Source organism: Apteryx rowi, unplaced genomic scaffold (assembly GCF_003343035.1).
Source record: "Apteryx rowi isolate R43461 unplaced genomic scaffold, aptRow1 scaffold_310, whole genome shotgun sequence".
Lineage (NCBI taxonomy): Eukaryota > Metazoa > Chordata > Aves > Apterygiformes > Apterygidae > Apteryx > Apteryx rowi.
In genome coordinates this window covers 532,910-549,619 of record NW_020449531.1, presented here as the reverse complement: position 1 = coordinate 549,619, position 16,710 = coordinate 532,910, and the positions used below count along the sequence as shown (strand labels likewise).

At 39.2% G+C, this 16,710-nt stretch overlaps 2 protein-coding genes across 4 annotated transcripts in view; one reads left to right on the top strand and one right to left on the bottom strand.

Annotated features, from left to right (window-relative positions):
* Positions 1 to 5,784, top strand: part of ATG10 (autophagy related 10) — an 85,894-nt gene extending 80,110 nt beyond the window's left edge. For all 3 annotated transcript variants that reach the window (XM_026070486.1, XM_026070485.1, XM_026070487.1), the window contains exons 6-8: positions 3,652 to 3,749; positions 4,015 to 4,127; positions 4,518 to 5,784. In XM_026070486.1, the coding sequence (XP_025926271.1) occupies positions 3,652 to 3,749; positions 4,015 to 4,120 (204 nt within the window). In that variant the 3' untranslated portion in view covers positions 4,121 to 4,127; positions 4,518 to 5,784. The remainder of the gene's footprint in view (positions 1 to 3,651; positions 3,750 to 4,014; positions 4,128 to 4,517) is intronic.
* A 9,347-nt stretch (positions 5,785 to 15,131) lies between these two features.
* The window catches only part of LOC112968325, a 2,569-nt gene continuing 990 nt past the window's right edge, over positions 15,132 to 16,710 (bottom strand). The window contains exons 3-5 of the mRNA XM_026070463.1: positions 16,410 to 16,570; positions 15,778 to 15,898; positions 15,132 to 15,342 (exon numbers count right to left, since the gene is read on the bottom strand). Of these exons, the coding sequence (XP_025926248.1) occupies positions 15,196 to 15,342; positions 15,778 to 15,898; positions 16,410 to 16,570 (429 nt within the window). The 3' untranslated portion in view covers positions 15,132 to 15,195. The remainder of the gene's footprint in view (positions 15,343 to 15,777; positions 15,899 to 16,409; positions 16,571 to 16,710) is intronic.

The following is a 16,710-nucleotide window of genomic DNA, read 5'->3' as shown; positions in this document are numbered from 1 at the left end:
GTATGGTGATGAACAGATAGTATGATGAATCAGTGAAGAAAATAATATTGTTGATTTCAAATAAACTATCTATCTCCGTCTGTCAGTCCGTTACTGTCCAGAAGAGTTGAGCAACCCATAGATGGGTTCTTTCTGTATACTGCCAGTGAGTAATTGTGATTATCGGCTTGAAACTCACATACATTGCTCTGAAAAATGTATTTCTACTTGACATACTGGAAAAAGATTAATTCTAAACCAAAATGTGAGAAGACTTGTTTATTATTTAGGTTGAATTTTTGCACGAAATCCCAGTATGACTTTGTGTTTTTCATGTAGCTGATGCACAGATCAGAGTAGCTGAAGGCTAGTATTGCTGCTGTGATATTTAGCTCAGGATACATTTTACTACACATGGAATATCATCATTCTGTCACATGACTGCAGTGGGTAGTTAATATGTTCATGAAACTGATGCAGCACAAACTTTCATTCGTTCTTGCAAGATACACTTTTGATAGTGTTTGAGAAAGATTTGGCATTCATCGTGTTGGAGATTTGCAGCCCTCTCTCAGGGCATATGGTGAGCAGTAAAAGTGCAATTCCTGATTTTCCCGTCAGGGTGCTGCGGTGCTGACCTACATGGACTGCCCCCTAGGGTGACAAGGTAAGCACTATCTTCAGTTCTGAACTCACCTGCAATGATACTGTGCTAAGTGGAAACCAAAACAACTCTGTCTTCCTGAATGTGAAAGTAGGCAACTCTTGGGCATCTGCCCTTCTCAGAGCCTGGCTGAGGAGCAGCATGAAGTTAACAAAACTCCTCAGTCATTTCTGGTTTACAATTTGTAGTTCTGTGGATTACAGTGAGATTTACATCACTGGCAGTGCTGTTGCTTCAGAAAGTATAGGAAGAAACCTATGATAATATTCAAAGGAGAACATGCAGGACTAGCTAGGAGGAGGGTTTGAGCAACTGAAACCAAATGTCCTCAGAGCCTTAATATCAACCCAGAAGCTGATGGCTTGGTCCTATAGCAAAAACCTCTCTCTTTACGTCTGCTGGATCAGGAAGGAAATAAAGCACCTTTCCATCTCCTAGAAGACTGGAGGAGAGACTGCAGGGAATGCGGAGTGTGAGCAGGTTTCACATCTGTCACATGCTCCTAAGCCATACGTTGATATCAGAGATGGTGGAACCAAAGACATTATCCTTTTGAAAAACTCAACAGTAATGCATTCTGCTTTTTCATATATATACCTGATTGTTAGGGTTTGAGATGTTTTTCAGGCTCACTCTGCCATGTTGTAAGGAGAGAAAGAACTAAAAGAAGAAAGATGTAGCATATAAAGTTAATAAGCTGTTTTATAAAAAGGATTCCTGGCCTCCATTCCTCACTCACTGGTGATTTGCTCAAGCAAGAAGCTCAGGATAGAATCAAAGATCATGTCACAGGACAATTGGGAATGACTTGTCTGAATGGTCAGCTTTGAAAATTGTTTTTATGGTATACATTTAAAGCTCAGATGATCTTTTGGGGAGTGTGTATTCTCTCTTTACACTCTTTCTTCATATAAGGAAGTTGGCTTAAATTGCTACTTGCTCTACTTAATTTTTTTCTTCCTGCTTAACAGTTTCATAAAAATTGTTAGCTATCTTTGTTGCTATCTTTAAGGAATACCATTGGCACCAGCTCTGTCTTTTCAAGCATTATTTAGAGACATAGGCTCGTTTAAGCCAGCAGATAATTAGAAAGGATTTTTAATGCAAACTGGCAGGTTTTCTCAATGGAAAACAGCATCAGTTCACTATTATGGACAGCAGATGGTAGCATTCTTGCATAAGTTATCTGTTTGCACTGAAATGTAAAACAAAGCTTTCTGAACATTATTTTTTATATGTTCTGAAGCTTCTGGGAGTTATTTAAAGTTCTCTTAGAGACAAAATGTTTTATCCTCATGAGTACATTTTCAGCATAAGAACCAAGTGTCCTTCGACTGTAAGAGATGCAATTTAATATTTAATAATATGGAACATGTCCTGGTCTCTGAAGATGACAGAAGAACATCTGGTAGGACAGGATTTGGTTTCTGTTTGTAGGCAAAGAGATGGAGAAAGAGTTTTTACTGCACAGCAGAAAGACTAAGTCTGTGAGGATCTTCTCTTTAGTGCAGGCAGTGTGCTAGATCTTCAGATAAAATGCAGTCACAAAACTTCTGGAGTCTGATTGCAACTATACCAACCTGGTCAAAGAAAGCCCCTCCAGGAGCATAAACTTAGTTTAGTTTCTTCTTTGCCATCCAAAGACAGAGCGAGCACAAAGAGAACAGCTAAAGAAAAGGGCCTTTACCCAGAATAAAACACCCATCACATCAATCCTCAGTCTCTGCTGTGGCTCTTGGGAGTAGCATAGCACAGTGGACCGACCTCTCACAGCTGAACAAGAAGCACCATATAGAGGTGGTGATCCTGCTACTCTTTTAGTCATGGTCCATACCCGATATTCCTCACCCCTCTGCCTTGTATCATGTGCCTTTCAGCTCTGGCACAGTCCTGGGCCTAGCAGCAGCTAAACACAGTCTGTGTTCAGTTGTAAGTAGGCTATCATGGTGTTTGGTATTTGACATCTTTCTTGTCTGGAATCACTTTCCAGCTGTTCCCTATGGTGCTGTATTAAATGCTTATGCCCCTTATTGAGTGTGGGGATGTGGTAGGATTTGTTTATTTTGGTGCAGCAGCAGTAGCAGTGACCTCAGCAGCATTAAAGGAAAATCACTTCCCTAGTGCAGAGAGTGTGAGATAGTCAGATGTGCTGCTCTGCTGGTGTCACCAGTGTAAGAGCAGATGAGATCACTGTTATGGTTTTGCATTGAGTGCAAGCTTGATTAAGTCAAGACATGTATTCTGTTTGAATGTCTTTTGGAGATGAAAGTGAAAGCTTTATGGAGCACTAGATTGAGTTTTCAGTAGCATTGTATGCAGTGTGAAGGTGGAAAGGAACATAGAAAGTCTTTCTTATCATGCTGTAGGGAGTCTGATTGTAAACTTAATTGTCACTAGGTGTATTTTTTTTCTTGTGGCTGATTTTAGCTGGGATTCTTGGAAGACAATGGCATTTTAGGACCTTTTCTACTAGTCTAGCCTAAAATGAGGACATCCCATCTAGTGGAAGTTAAAGCCATCCTGAGGGCTCTTCCTCCTTCCTTCTTGCTCTCCCTCACAGGCTACAGACTCTTAAATATTTATGTCCTGGCACCAGTTTGACAAGATCCAAGGATAAAGAATTAAAGCTGTTAAGAGCTTTTCGATGGAGCATCTTTGTTTTATGTATTACATTTGGTCAAACACTTGTTTGCACAGTAGCTTTGCCTACTTGCATTCAGGTAGTGCTGATACAGGTAACTTGAGCTGCTCTGAAAACCTTTATATTTTAACTAACACTGTCGCATAACCTGACTGGTGGTTTTCTATCTCTTTTTAGATAAGAGAATATGCTCTCAAACGTTAATTTGTCAATGACTTTATCATTAGAAGAACAATGTGGGTTAAATTCTGAAACAAGAAAAATTACATCAAGGATTAAGTGGACCCTGCTTTGTCTTTTTCCAGTGCAAACTGTGTCTTTTCTGTTGCCCTTTTTGAATAATAAAACTACTGAATTTCCTTCTTAGGAGCACCCCTTACTTGGACAGCCATTTTTTGTCCTACACCCCTGCCGGACTAATGAGTTCATGTCTTCTGTACTGATCACTTCACAAAAAGAGAATAGGTGAGAAACACTAATGTGCTTTGTGAGGCTTTATGTGATGCGTGTAAAGTAAATCAGCTGGGAAATAGATATGGTCAAGACAACTCCCTTGGTCCAAGTGGAATAAAATTCTGGATTGTCACTTAAAAGCTGAAAAATAAAATAAGCTTGATGTAGACAAAGTGAAAGAATAACCTCATTTGAAATTACTTTATGACTGTCAGGTATATCTGCAATTCAGAAAAGTTTGGCGTAATATGTTTTTTTTGTTTGTTTGTTTTTCTAGATGCACAAATTACATTACATCATGGCTGAGTATTGTGGGCCCAGTTGTGGGTCTAAATCTATCTCTGAGTTATGCAAAACTAGCCTCTGAGCAGATGCTGATTTAATCGAAAGGTAAGAGATAATTAAATCACCCTTTTTTCTGTTCCCACCCCCCATTCAAGAAGAACATCAGATGGACAGCTGGCAAAAAATCACCTTCTCCTTTGGAGCTCTTGGTTCCATTCATTTAGGACTCATGTTTTGACAATTTGCTTACAGAGTTGCCTTATTGCCTTTTTTACTTTGCACTGAAAGGTTGCACTAGGAGATGTGCTTGGCACACTGTGATCACCCTTGCTGGCTGTCAGGAGGTCCCTGATGTACTGGGGTCTGTGTCAGCTACGTCAGAGTATTTTATGGTAGTCCCTCCAGCATATGGTTGATAGTGTGACCTAGCATAACTCTGCTGCAATGCTTTGAATTTCATTCTCTCTCCATTTTCTTTTGTTGTCCCCACTTCAGGCCTCTGTGCTGAAGGACAGATTATGGTTAGCTGAAGTAAAGCTACTGCAGATTTTCCTAGGAATCAAACACAGACCAAAGGAATCTTTCCTGAGTGGTAAGCAATACAACTTGAGAAGACAACTATTCGGGGCTCTTTCCTGACAAGAGCTTGCCTGGTTACAGTTAAAGACCTAAGAGCTGGCTGCAGTTGCAACAATGACTCTCAAGTGCCACCAAGACATGAACTCCCTTGTGACAGCATTGACCACTTAAAGTTACTCATTTCCTATCTCTGTTTTACTGGGGTTGTGGCCTTAACAAGACTGCACACAAATGCACAAGCCTGTGGTTCCTTGATATAGAATTGAAACGTTGGGTTTTGAATCTACTAGAGGTATCTACTAAAAATCATGTTTCTAGAAAAGTCTGCACCATGTGTGAGGACATGTACATCAAAACACTTTTAGGATGTGGTTTAAGCCTGTAGCAATCAGTGCATGGGCTGGGACTAATTCACCTAAGGACCACCTTCTCTACCATACTTTAACACATGGGCCCTCCTGTGTGTTCCACATCAAGATGCACTTTGCTGCCTGCATCATACACACAATGTATCCTGTCCCACGGTGCTAATCCCAGGACTGAATAATACTTTGCTGAGAATATTTTGTGTATGTCATGCCTCAGGGAACAAACAATCATATTCTAGACAAATAGATTACTTATAGTCTACATCTGACTAAGCATCTAGAGTTCATGATGCCTCATGCTATGATATGAGAACATCTGGCTTTTCCCTTCTTCACTGCCTCCAAAGGAAGCTTTGCCATACCCTGAGGGAGTTACTGTTGTAGTCAATTAGTATTTCTCATTGTACTTGTAGTTGTTCACAAGTTTAGTCCCCATCCACAGGCCTTATGCAGGCCTCCCCTGTTAACTGTTGAATTTTGAATAAGTAGAAATTGCATAGTAGTACAATCAGTGAAAAACAGATTAGAAGTAACTTCATATAAGTCATCTTGGATTCCTTCCCAATCACATTTTATTTGTAGTATAAAACAGAACACAAGTCCCGAGCAGTTGAGATGGAATTACGGATTTTACTTTGTATGTTCAGCAATATGTCACTTGCATACTGACTCCAATGTGTGCCACATCAGAGCTGGAAATGTAAAATGCATAGAATTTCAAGTTCTGGGATTTCAGATATTTTGATTGGTTGCATATTTTTAACTTGTATCATATGTTATTGGTGGATTGAAATACAGTACAGTCTTTAAAATTCCATTGGTGCAGTTAAATTCTTTTGCCAGTCATTTGGAATTAATAATGAAAGCACATCATTTATCCCATTCTGGATCATAATCTGAAAAACCATTTTTCCATGTTAGATTCATGAAATATGGCCTTCTGTTCATGTAACAGGACAGCAGATATATTGCCTTTTTTAACACTTATGGTAACACATGCTTGATAATTGCATCCGTATCCCATTTTCATATTTAAGGAAGATTTATGCAGGAGGAGAAACAAAAAACAGATAATGGTTTTAGGAGCCACATTTAGAGGGTTAAATGTTCATGCCTGCTCCATGATCTTCATTTGTGTTGCAGTGAAATAAAGGAGTGAAAGCACTCAGCCATTCTCAGCTGCCCAGCATTTGTAGGCAGCTCTACGTCAGAATAAAATACCCAGAACTCCTCCCTCTATCCAGAATACTGGCACACTGTGCTGGCTAGCTCTTGACACCCTTACTCCCAATAAAACTTCAGACTGACCTCAGGTAGCTTTATTTACACTAAAGTCTGAATTAGCTTCTACTGTCCTTAGGATCAGGGATGTAGAAAGAATTGACAGAATTGTTCATATAAACCATGGACACTGAATGCTGCATCAGCATATCTGAGGATCAGTTATGCTCATTTTCCCATAGCATCACAGATGTTACCTGGCACTGTACTGTGGATCAAATATACAGAAGAAATTCCACTTCTAAAGAGCGTAAATAATAGAATGTAATCCTGAATGCAGAGTGGCTTTGCCTTTGGAATAATTTATAGCTGGACTGCTAGTTTCACTGTTTTAATATGCTGGACAAGAGAGGATCCTTGACAAAGAAAGAAATAATGACTCTTGAACACCTTTGAGTACTATTTTCAGTGCTAGTTTTTGGACTTTGAGAAGCTTCAGCTGCCAAGATGCTGCTGTGCAAAATGTATATTCATAGTTTCATAGATATTTCTTGGAGACAAGCTCTTCCTGTTTTTGTCTTGGAATCTGAAACTGTGGTATGGCAATACTATTCATAATAGGGTTTGACCAATGGGGTTTCTTCACTATAGACAAAACTGCTTATTGCAAGTCTGTGAAATATCACTGTCCTACTCTGAATGTCAGCATCTCATCCATGTCACACTGTGCATCAGACTATGTAACTTACTGCTTGTAATTAGAGACAAAAGAAAGCAGATATGAATGAGTCTGGGAGAATATACTCCAGTCACCTCCACTCTATCATCATTCCACTGCACCTTAATCTTTTCCTCTTTTATTCAAGAATTACAAGAAAAATGAAATTTCTACATAGATAAGAAATCAATAATTCTTTTTCTTTTAGGTGCAGGAATTCTCAATGCACCACACTGCTTTATACCTTAATTTATCATTTGTAAGCAAAATTGAGGATTATTTGGACAAGACATTGTGCATTGTACTAAACTTAAGATTTCCTCTGTCAGAGACAACCCTAGGCACTTGTCTAATGGATGGCTGCACACAGCGGGATACTGCTGTGTCAGTATCTTGACAGTCACACTCTAACTCATAGACATCCTCTGCCAGTAATCAATCTACCTCCTAGATATCTTACAACCACACATTCACTTGGCTAGAAACTCAAGTTGTTCCCAGTTTCTGAAGCTGTCTCTGCCTTGCTTCCTTCCTGCTGATAAAGCCCTTCCAAATTCGTCTGCAATGCCTTGACCTTGTTCCCACAGCTACTTAGATATGATGATAATTGATAGCATGAAATGGATGAGCAATGTGAAAATTCCCTCGCCCCACTACAATTCTTAACCTTTTAGTACCATAAATATCTAAGTAACAGAGCAGTATCATCATCAATGTCAGTGTTTTCCTGAAATTTGTCCAGGATGTCACTAAACAAAAATTCAGACAGTTAGAAATATCCTAAGCTTAGACTGAGAAACAAATAAGGGATAACATAAATATGAGGACCAAAGAGAGATACAATCCTGTTTAGGTAACTACTTTCTAATGACTTAAGTGGGAGGTAGGCATCTAATTCCCTGTTTAGATCTATGCCTTAATGACTTGTGGAACATTTAACATAAAAGGCTTACATTCAAAAATCTTATTTTATTTTCAAAATCAAGTTAACTGCAGCACTGTTTTGTAATTTTATTTAGCAAATCTTTAGAAGATTCTTAGATCTGAACTTTGGGTTTCAGCTACATACATTATCTGAAATATTGCACAATAGAAGAAAGAACATTTCTAGATCCAGAGTTTTGTGAGTTTGCTCAGCCGTTCATCCCTGCTAATCTGGGAAGACATATTGAGGACCATTGCTTTTGGGGACTTTTTCTTAAGAGAACTGACTCATACCTGCCCTCAGTTACAAGAATCAGCCAGAAAAACAAATCTTATGTGTTCAACTAAGCCAAAAATATGCTTTTCTTTGGAATGCAATTACTAACTACATAATCCCCCTTTTTGTCAGCACAATCAGGTTAGAATTTAACCCCCAGTCTGGTCTGCCAGAAGGTTTGTAGTTGGTTGGTTTTGGTTACTAAGAGAAACATTCCCTGGGTTAAATTAAATGCTTGTTTTTCCCAACAGTAAATGCACTGAGCTAGTTAATTAGAGCTCAATATGGTGAAGTAATCAATATCAATTCCTGTTGCAACTCCATAAAGTTCAGCAAAACTTTTTCCAAGCACTTTTTTTTTGCYATTTACTATGACTGCAATTTAATAAGTTTGGACATTATATTTATATTGCATAGCATTTCAGCCCAGCACAAAAGAAAATGATTTATCTTTCCTCTGAACTGTGGAGTTACAACTAATTTCTCCAAAGCTCACTCTTCCAGAGGATACAGTGTACATGTATATCTGTGCACTTTTTAATAACATGTAGGCTTTCAAAAGTGTGTTGAAGAGGATCTGTTTAGAGCATCTCTCAGGAACAAATTCTTACCTCTAGAAGAAAAAGGTATAGATAAAGTTCATAGCTGCAAAACTGCCACATCAAGTAGCTGTAGCATTAATTCCTAAATTTCAAAAGCCAGATAGGACAGCCATACTAGGAGAGTAGTCCAGAAGAGAAGAACTGTATATTGAATGCTCAGGAAGAATTAGAAAGGTATTATGCCTATTATCTTTATATCCTAGTTTTCATTAGCATCTTAAAGTGTCTTTTAAAAAACCCTACACCACAAGGAAACTTTCACTTAACCACTTGAGAGCTTGTAACTGTCACCTATTGAAGATGAATTTCTACTTAAAATGAGAGAACAGTTTATTGTTGTGTTTGAAAAGAGAATGATTTTACAGAACCTTGCCCCAAACACCTTCTTTTTCTCAAACCTGTTAGAAAAAAACATGTTTTTCTGTAATATTATTTTCAATAATGTTGTTAGTACCACACATTGGAAAAGGTAGCCCTGTCTAAAGAGATTAAGCTGTGTGCTTCTCTGTGGTTCTGCTAGCCTCAGCAGCAGAGCCCAGATGGAGGAAGATACTGTTCAGGTGCTTCATTTCCCCAGATTTGTTGCTGTCCAGGATTAGCCTATAGCTAGAGAAAGATCTCTGTGAGCAGATATTCACCAACAGTCATCTGCATCACCAAAACCAATCATCTCTGATGTTGGGTCTGTCTCTTCTGGAATACCATCCCCTTGAAATATGGAGGCTTGTCTTAATGATTGTTGCCTCTGCTGAGTAAAGTGCCGCATTTGATGCCTCTGGAAGCAGAGTGGCAGCTAGAGCCCACAACATGGTGCAACACTGGCTGAGCACATGTGGAAAAAGATTTGGCAGAGTGCAGAAATGAACAAATCCTTTTTTCCTTTGCACCTGATCCAGATCAAATCATGAATTGAATTTTGGTGGATTCCAGCCAGGCCTTGGCCAAGCATTGATCGCTTTTCCAGGCTTTACAAGGTTCATTCTCTTGTGTCTGGTAGTTATTCAGGTATAACTGGCTTCTTATGATTAGCCAAGTGCTTTAATATTTATACAAGTTCTTCTAATAAAGTGTGAAACGTGGACTGCCGTATCTATCAGACAAGTTCATCTCTGTTCTTGGAACTGTCTGGATTCCCTTCTGTTCTGGAGGATTTGGGTTGTATAACACGTAGTTGTAAGGCTTATTTATTAGGCTTAAAACCACTTTAATAGTGATCTGCTGATCAGGTTTGGTTTGGCTCATCCTCTTTTGACTTCTTGTCAGAGGCATCCAGATAACACAAGTTATTCCTAAGCTATGACAGAATCCACAGAAACATTCATTTGCTGGAAGAATCATGATGCCTAAATGTTGACTAGATCTGTGACCTCATGAACATGTTCATAAAGCAAATGATAAAATTCAGCTCAAAACATGCTACTAGCTTTAATAACTTTATGCTTTTCTTTTTCTGCTCCCAGTTCTGTGCATTCTCCCACTCCTTGTAGCTGTTATTATCCCTTCATCTTAATAATAGCTTAGTCTCACTTCTGCTGCATTGCAAGAAGTTAAAAGAAGCCCCTAATTTAACCAAATCTGTTAAAGGTACACATGCCTGATGCAGTAATAAGCATTTGTATTCTCTTCCATGCTTTGCAGTCTAATGTGGCTTCAGCTGAATTTACTTCATAAACTCTTGTGTTTGTATATGGTGGGTAGCTACCTTTTAGGTGCCTGAAGGCAATAAGGAAACAGAAAGTATCCCATTCTCCTAACAGGAAACTCATTCAATCAGTAAAAAGCTAGATTTGCCAATTTGAAGGTTTCTTTTGTTAAAGTGCACATTAACAACTTTTTGGTTTGCACCTTTTATTTTTCAGCTTCCCCCCTCATTGTACTGACAGCAACATCTAGTGGCAAGATTACCTCACAACAATACCCTACATTTAGAAACTAATATAGATCCGTTCACCTCCCCAGTAAACCTTTGTATCTCTTCTTGTGCTTTGCTTTGCCAGACTGACTTTAGAATTTGAAAAGTTAAATCATCAGCAGTACTTTAATAGTACGTTTTGCTGTCTGCAGTAGAATCCTTTTCCAAAGGAGTATCACTGGAAACCATACTCGTAACTTTTGCTAAACTAGAAAAGCAAGTTAAAATAACAAAAACAGGCTCAATTTCCTGGAATAACAAAACTGAAGCTGGTGATTCTTTCAGTTGAAATAATGTAGCTCCTGTAGAATCTGACCTGGAATCCCAACACCAGCAGTTGTTTATGATAATATTTGCATACATAAGACCAAGATTTCTAGATTGAGCTAGCTGACTAGGATCTGTCTCTACCACCAGGAATTGGGGTCAGACCAGCAAGCTTTGAACCATAGCCCTCAGTTCAATGGTCAGGTTTGCTAATCCAGTACCTTTCAATCTTACTATAATCAAGATTCACCTCAAAAAAACTGGCTAAGTTCTTCTTCTTATGCGTGTAATTGTGTAGCTGATTTTTCTTACGTGTGTCTACACTTGATTTGATGCAAATTATTCGTAAATACAGCTGTACTGTTGGCAGCCAATTCTTTCAAACCTGGCTGTCTCCTTACATTGTTCTTCTCCTAGATTAGGCTAGAATTCAGAGACTTTGTAGAATAGGTCTGCATCTCTGCTATAGCATATATGAGATTATTGCATCTGCATTCCGTGTTTCACAGAAGCATTAGACACAGCCACAGAAGGCATATGCTAAGGACATACCTGGGATTTCTGGGCATACAATAGCATGGTTGAAGTTACTGTGCATAAACAGTAGCTAAGATTCAGTGAAGCTGTTAGAAATACTGGGCAGATGTAGAAGATCCTCAAAATCCATCTGCATAACATCTTGGATGAAAAGAGAAAACATCCAGAACACACATGGAAAAAGTAATGTCAGTTAACCCTCTACTATATAAGAAAACAAGAGGGCTAGGACACCACAAATCACAGTAAAACACTAGTGATACTGGGTACTCGAGGGAGCAGGGGGGATAGTTGATGGCATGGTTAGTCCAACCTCTACTCTTGACTTATGCTCCAATGTGCTAGTTGACTGAAGTGCACCGCAGGTACTTGGATTTCAACCATATCCAAGTCTGGCAGAGGTTCAAAAAACCTCTTCATATTAGTTCCTCATGTAAACCATGCCTTGAATCATGTTGTCTCTTCCTCACCTTATCCCCAACTGTCTCGCAACAGCAGGAATTCTGCTGCTTCTTCCGCACTCTTCTTCCCATGGCTCTCACTGTCTCAACCCCTTTCTTCTCTACACCAAAGACCACTTTGCCTCTTTTCCTTCCCTTCTCCCCTAAGAGCATGCAATGTACCTACCTTCTTTATTCTTGCTTTCCTCTTCCCCTGCTACACAAAACCAAATTGTAAAACTTGGTTCAGAGGCACATTCTGTTGCCAGCACAGAGCCAGCACAAAGCCAGCAGAAATCTTCAAACTGCATTTCACCAGTTGGAAGTCTGTCCTAAGGAATGTACGTAAAAATCTTGATTGGCTTACTCTCAGATGCTTGAGAATGAGCAAACTGATCTGAAAAGCTGTCTAAAGCATCATGCAGGTAACACTAAAGAGGCACTGAGTTAAGGCCTCGCTCTGAAAGTTATTAAAGGGTATTAAAAGTCAGGTTACAATAGAGGGAGCCTTAATTCTGGAATCACAGATGGAATCTTTTCCAATGTTCCCCCACAAAATTGAAAAGGAACTGCAACCAAACTTACATTCGTTTTGACAGTGGTTACAGCATTTACAAGGATAAAGTAAACCCAAGTTCAGTATTGCTTCTGTGCCTGATTTGAAGCAAGGATTTACACCCAGATCTCACAAATTCCCTGATGACTAAACTACAAAATATTCAGTGGTAGAGATTCTCAATCTGTTCTTGAATTTATTCTGTTTTCATATAAATTAGTTGAATACTATTTAGAGCAGAGCCTCTTAGATGAACACACAGATGAATCATGATTATAATGTGAGAATTGTTTACACTCTAACTTCAGCCAAATAAATATTTTGAGTATTTCATTGCATAAAATAGCTCTAACATGAAACAAAGAACCCAGCCCTCCACCGTAGAAGCTTTGTGCAAAATATATTTTCAATGGCCAAATTCAAGGTAAAAGGATATCAGCAGAATGGAGGACCTAACAACGATTTAAAAGCTAAATTAGGGAGAATTTGGCCTCTTTGTAGATGAGGCCAAATTATTATTCTATGTTATGTTAGATCCAGCATCCATGTTTTTAAGTTGAGGCTGAAAAACTGGACAATAGAGAAAAATCATTCAAGATATGAACAAAATATCTTGTACATCTTGATGAAAAACTTCAGTTTTTCAAGTAGCTTGATTAGGGTACAGAGATCTTTTAAAAGACACACACACAAGATACTATTCACAAGATTTTTTTCCATCTAGCAAAGATAAAGCCAAGAAGCCATACTCAAAATTAAAGATGCATTAAAGTCAGTAACACAACAGTTAAATGATGACAGGTAACACCTGCAATGATCTAAAAGAAATGGGTGTCTTCACATCAGGAAGATTTGCGTAAGTCAAGCTAGTTAGTTTTAATTTACACTTCATATGAAAGCAACTGGGTAAAGTTCTGTAGGCTGAGCAGGACAGGAGATCAGATTAGATTGTTTAATAATCTCCTCAAGCCCTAAACCTGAGGAACTGTGTGTCAGGTGTCATTGCCTGTCTTCACACTAGAAATTAGAATTGCTGTTATCATTTGAATACCATGAATACATGTTATTTTCAACATTTCCAGTGACCATTTTCAACTTGAGGAAGGCTGCTCTCCAAAAATATATGTAATTTCTCCTCATTCCAACTTTGCTGCTTGAAGGGATGTTCTGATCCCTAATGAATTAAATAGTCCCACAGAAACATCACGGTTTTGGGGGGCTAACCTAGCAGTAAGAAATTCATTTCTGTTCCTATAGGAACAGTTTTGTGACTGACAAGATGACTCAGGATAAAATTCCAGCTACACTAGATTGGTGCCTGTTTGTTCTAAAAGTCTGTAATTAAGTTCCAAATTATGTAGTACTACTTACAGTTAATACAGACATTTCTCAAGCAGTATCTATGCTCAACTGCTAAGCAGATCAGCAAAAACAAGGGAGCCATATATAGTACTTCAGGCTTTAAATAAACCCAGCATAGTTATCTGACAAAAGGAACTATTTAGTGTCCAAAAAATTATCCTCTACTCCAGAAAAATCAACTCATCTTTCTTTGCAGAGTTCAGTGATATTTTACAGAGCTGGAATTCATTGCCTCCCTTTAAAATAAAGTTAAATGACTCACAGTAGATATTTTCTGACAGAGACAGATCTGATCTTGCTGCCTCTCAGAGAAATTGCATTTTCTTTTAAATGTTAAGCATTTATATTCCATCTATCGGTGCTGGACTAATGCTAAGAGAGGAATATCCTCCCTCAAGTTTTTAAAATCTTGGTATAAGAAAAGAGAGGAAAACAAGGAAACTTGTAGAAGCCACCTCAAATGAGATACTTTAGAATCATAAGGATGGGACACCAAAGAGATCATTTAACCCGCCGCACATGTCATCATGCATATCTTGACACAGTGTCTCAAAACTTGCTAGTATCAGCTCTGACATCACTGCAAGTTTTAGCTGTTGCTAAGCTGTTATTATCACTGTTGGTGCATATAGCACCTGTCAGCTGTGTACTGGACCACATGATGTGTGCCAGGACTATACGATACCCTCCCTTTGATGCTCTTAGAGCAGTTCAGCCCTTGTAAGCTAGTAGGTAATGGAGCAAAAACTGGAGACATTTTCATAATGCTAAAATGTAGCCTACTTCCATCAGAGTCCCAATTAGTTCTGTGTTATAGTGTCATACTTGGACCCCAGCTTCAAAATCTTTACAGTTCTACACAAGTGACAGCATAACTCATAAATTCAGTTTGATGGGGCCCTTTTCATGACAGCTTTTAGGAGGTAGGGTCTATGAAGGGCTAAAGGCCTCAGAGGGAGTTATCAATCCACCCTGATAGCAAGACAGTTACTCCTCTAGCTATTAGACAGAAGTAGTTAGCCTTCATGAAGATGCTGGCAATCATGGATGGCATACAAAGCACTAAAACACTCTTATTCTATGAAGTAAGTCTTTGAAATTCCTGATGGTAGGTGTGTATTTCTGCCAAACACAAAGGTAAATTTGCAAAAGGCTTATTAAGCTCACCTACTGGTTATAAAGATGCTCTGGCTTTCTTCTGTCTACAGCAAAGCATTACTTACAGAAGAAAAAGCTAGCTGCAAACAAAGTGACAGTGTGCCCCAGCATTTGAGGTACGTTACTTGCGGATACCACATTAAAAAACAAAACAAAACAAAAAAGAAATCATCATAAGCCATCTTACATAACAAGCATAGGAGTTTTTCCAATCAAAAAGTTTATTGATATTCTTGACAGATCAATTTCAGTTCATGATCTTGGTCTCTCCTTCTTGCCCTTGTATAAGGCCAACAGAGAAACATTGGCTACTTTGACAACCTTGAAGCGAACTCCAGGAATGTCACCCACAGCATGACCCTTCCGACCAAAACCAGCAACCAGAACTTCGTCATTTTCCTAGGATGAAAGACAGTGCAGTTACAGAGCTATAAACATTAAACTTGTGTGCACTTCTGAATTAACTTACATTAAATTTGAGCCACACCACAGACTTCCCAAGGAAAGGGTGGAAGGACAGGAAATACTGAAGGCTGTTGATTGATATATGTAAGTTATGGAATATTTTCCCCTTCAGTATTTTGGAGAACGGAAGCATAAGCTGAGGTGTCATTTAACTTGCAGTAATGCTGCTGAGGGCTGGTTTAGCTTAGCAAGTGAAAAGTACAAAAATACCTCTGGCATTTTTTCATCTGCCTCAGCAGATACAGCATTAAGATACGCACAGTTCAAAATGCCATGAACCTCATCTGGTCATTGCCTGTCTCCATCAGTTATGTGTTTCTTTACTTTCATATACAACTTTCTATAGGCTGTTTCTTGAAAATTATTCACCTCAATGAAGTTTAGGCAACCATCATTGGGAACAAAAGCTGTTATTTTTTTGCCATTCTTGATCAGCTGGACTCTGACACATTTCCTGATAGCAGAATTGGGCTGCTTAGCTTCTACTCCACTAAAATGGAAGCACAGGAAAATACATTAGTGAAAATCTATTTGAATAATTAGCAGATATCCATTACAATACCATGAATTACTATATTATTTTATACTAACTCTAAGTTGTATACTAACTCTGTATTTCAACCCCCCAAATAGTGATCTACTTGAAGCTATACAATATCTAAAGACTTAATTAGTTGCTTAACAGAGTAAAATTGGAAGGTGAATGTCCTCAAGACAAATACCAACTCATTAAGTAAAAATTTGAAAAATAAACATCTTGGATCCCCCCTCCCTGTAAACTAAATTGAAGTGTTTAGTAAAATTCTTATTTCTCTTCATACAGAGGATAAAAACAATTTCAAAAACAACATTAAGGGTATAAGAACAGATACCTTTCAGCACTACCATTTAGAAAAATAAATTAGTACATAGCACCTACAAAATAATTAAAATTGGCATGCTACGGCGGCAGGCTCCCCCGCCCCCCAGGCCGCGCACGGCACTGGGGGACCTTTACCCACACTTTCTCCAGGACGATGCCCTTGGCGTGGGAGGCGCCGCCGAAGGGGTTGGCCTTCAGCGCGGTGCCCAGGTGGGCCTTCTTGTACTGCTTGTCGTGCCACTTCTGGTCGCGGCGGTGGCTGCGCAGCTTGCGGGCGGTGCGGAGCCCGCGGCACTTCCCTGGAAAACACCCACCCAGACCGATGAGGCCGCCGCTGCACAGTTCGCGCCGTCCTCGTCCCCGGCGGCGGGGCAGCCCCAGGCCCACCCGCTCGCTCGCTTGCTCGCTCGCTCGCTCGCTTCCGGCCCCGGCCCCGGCCC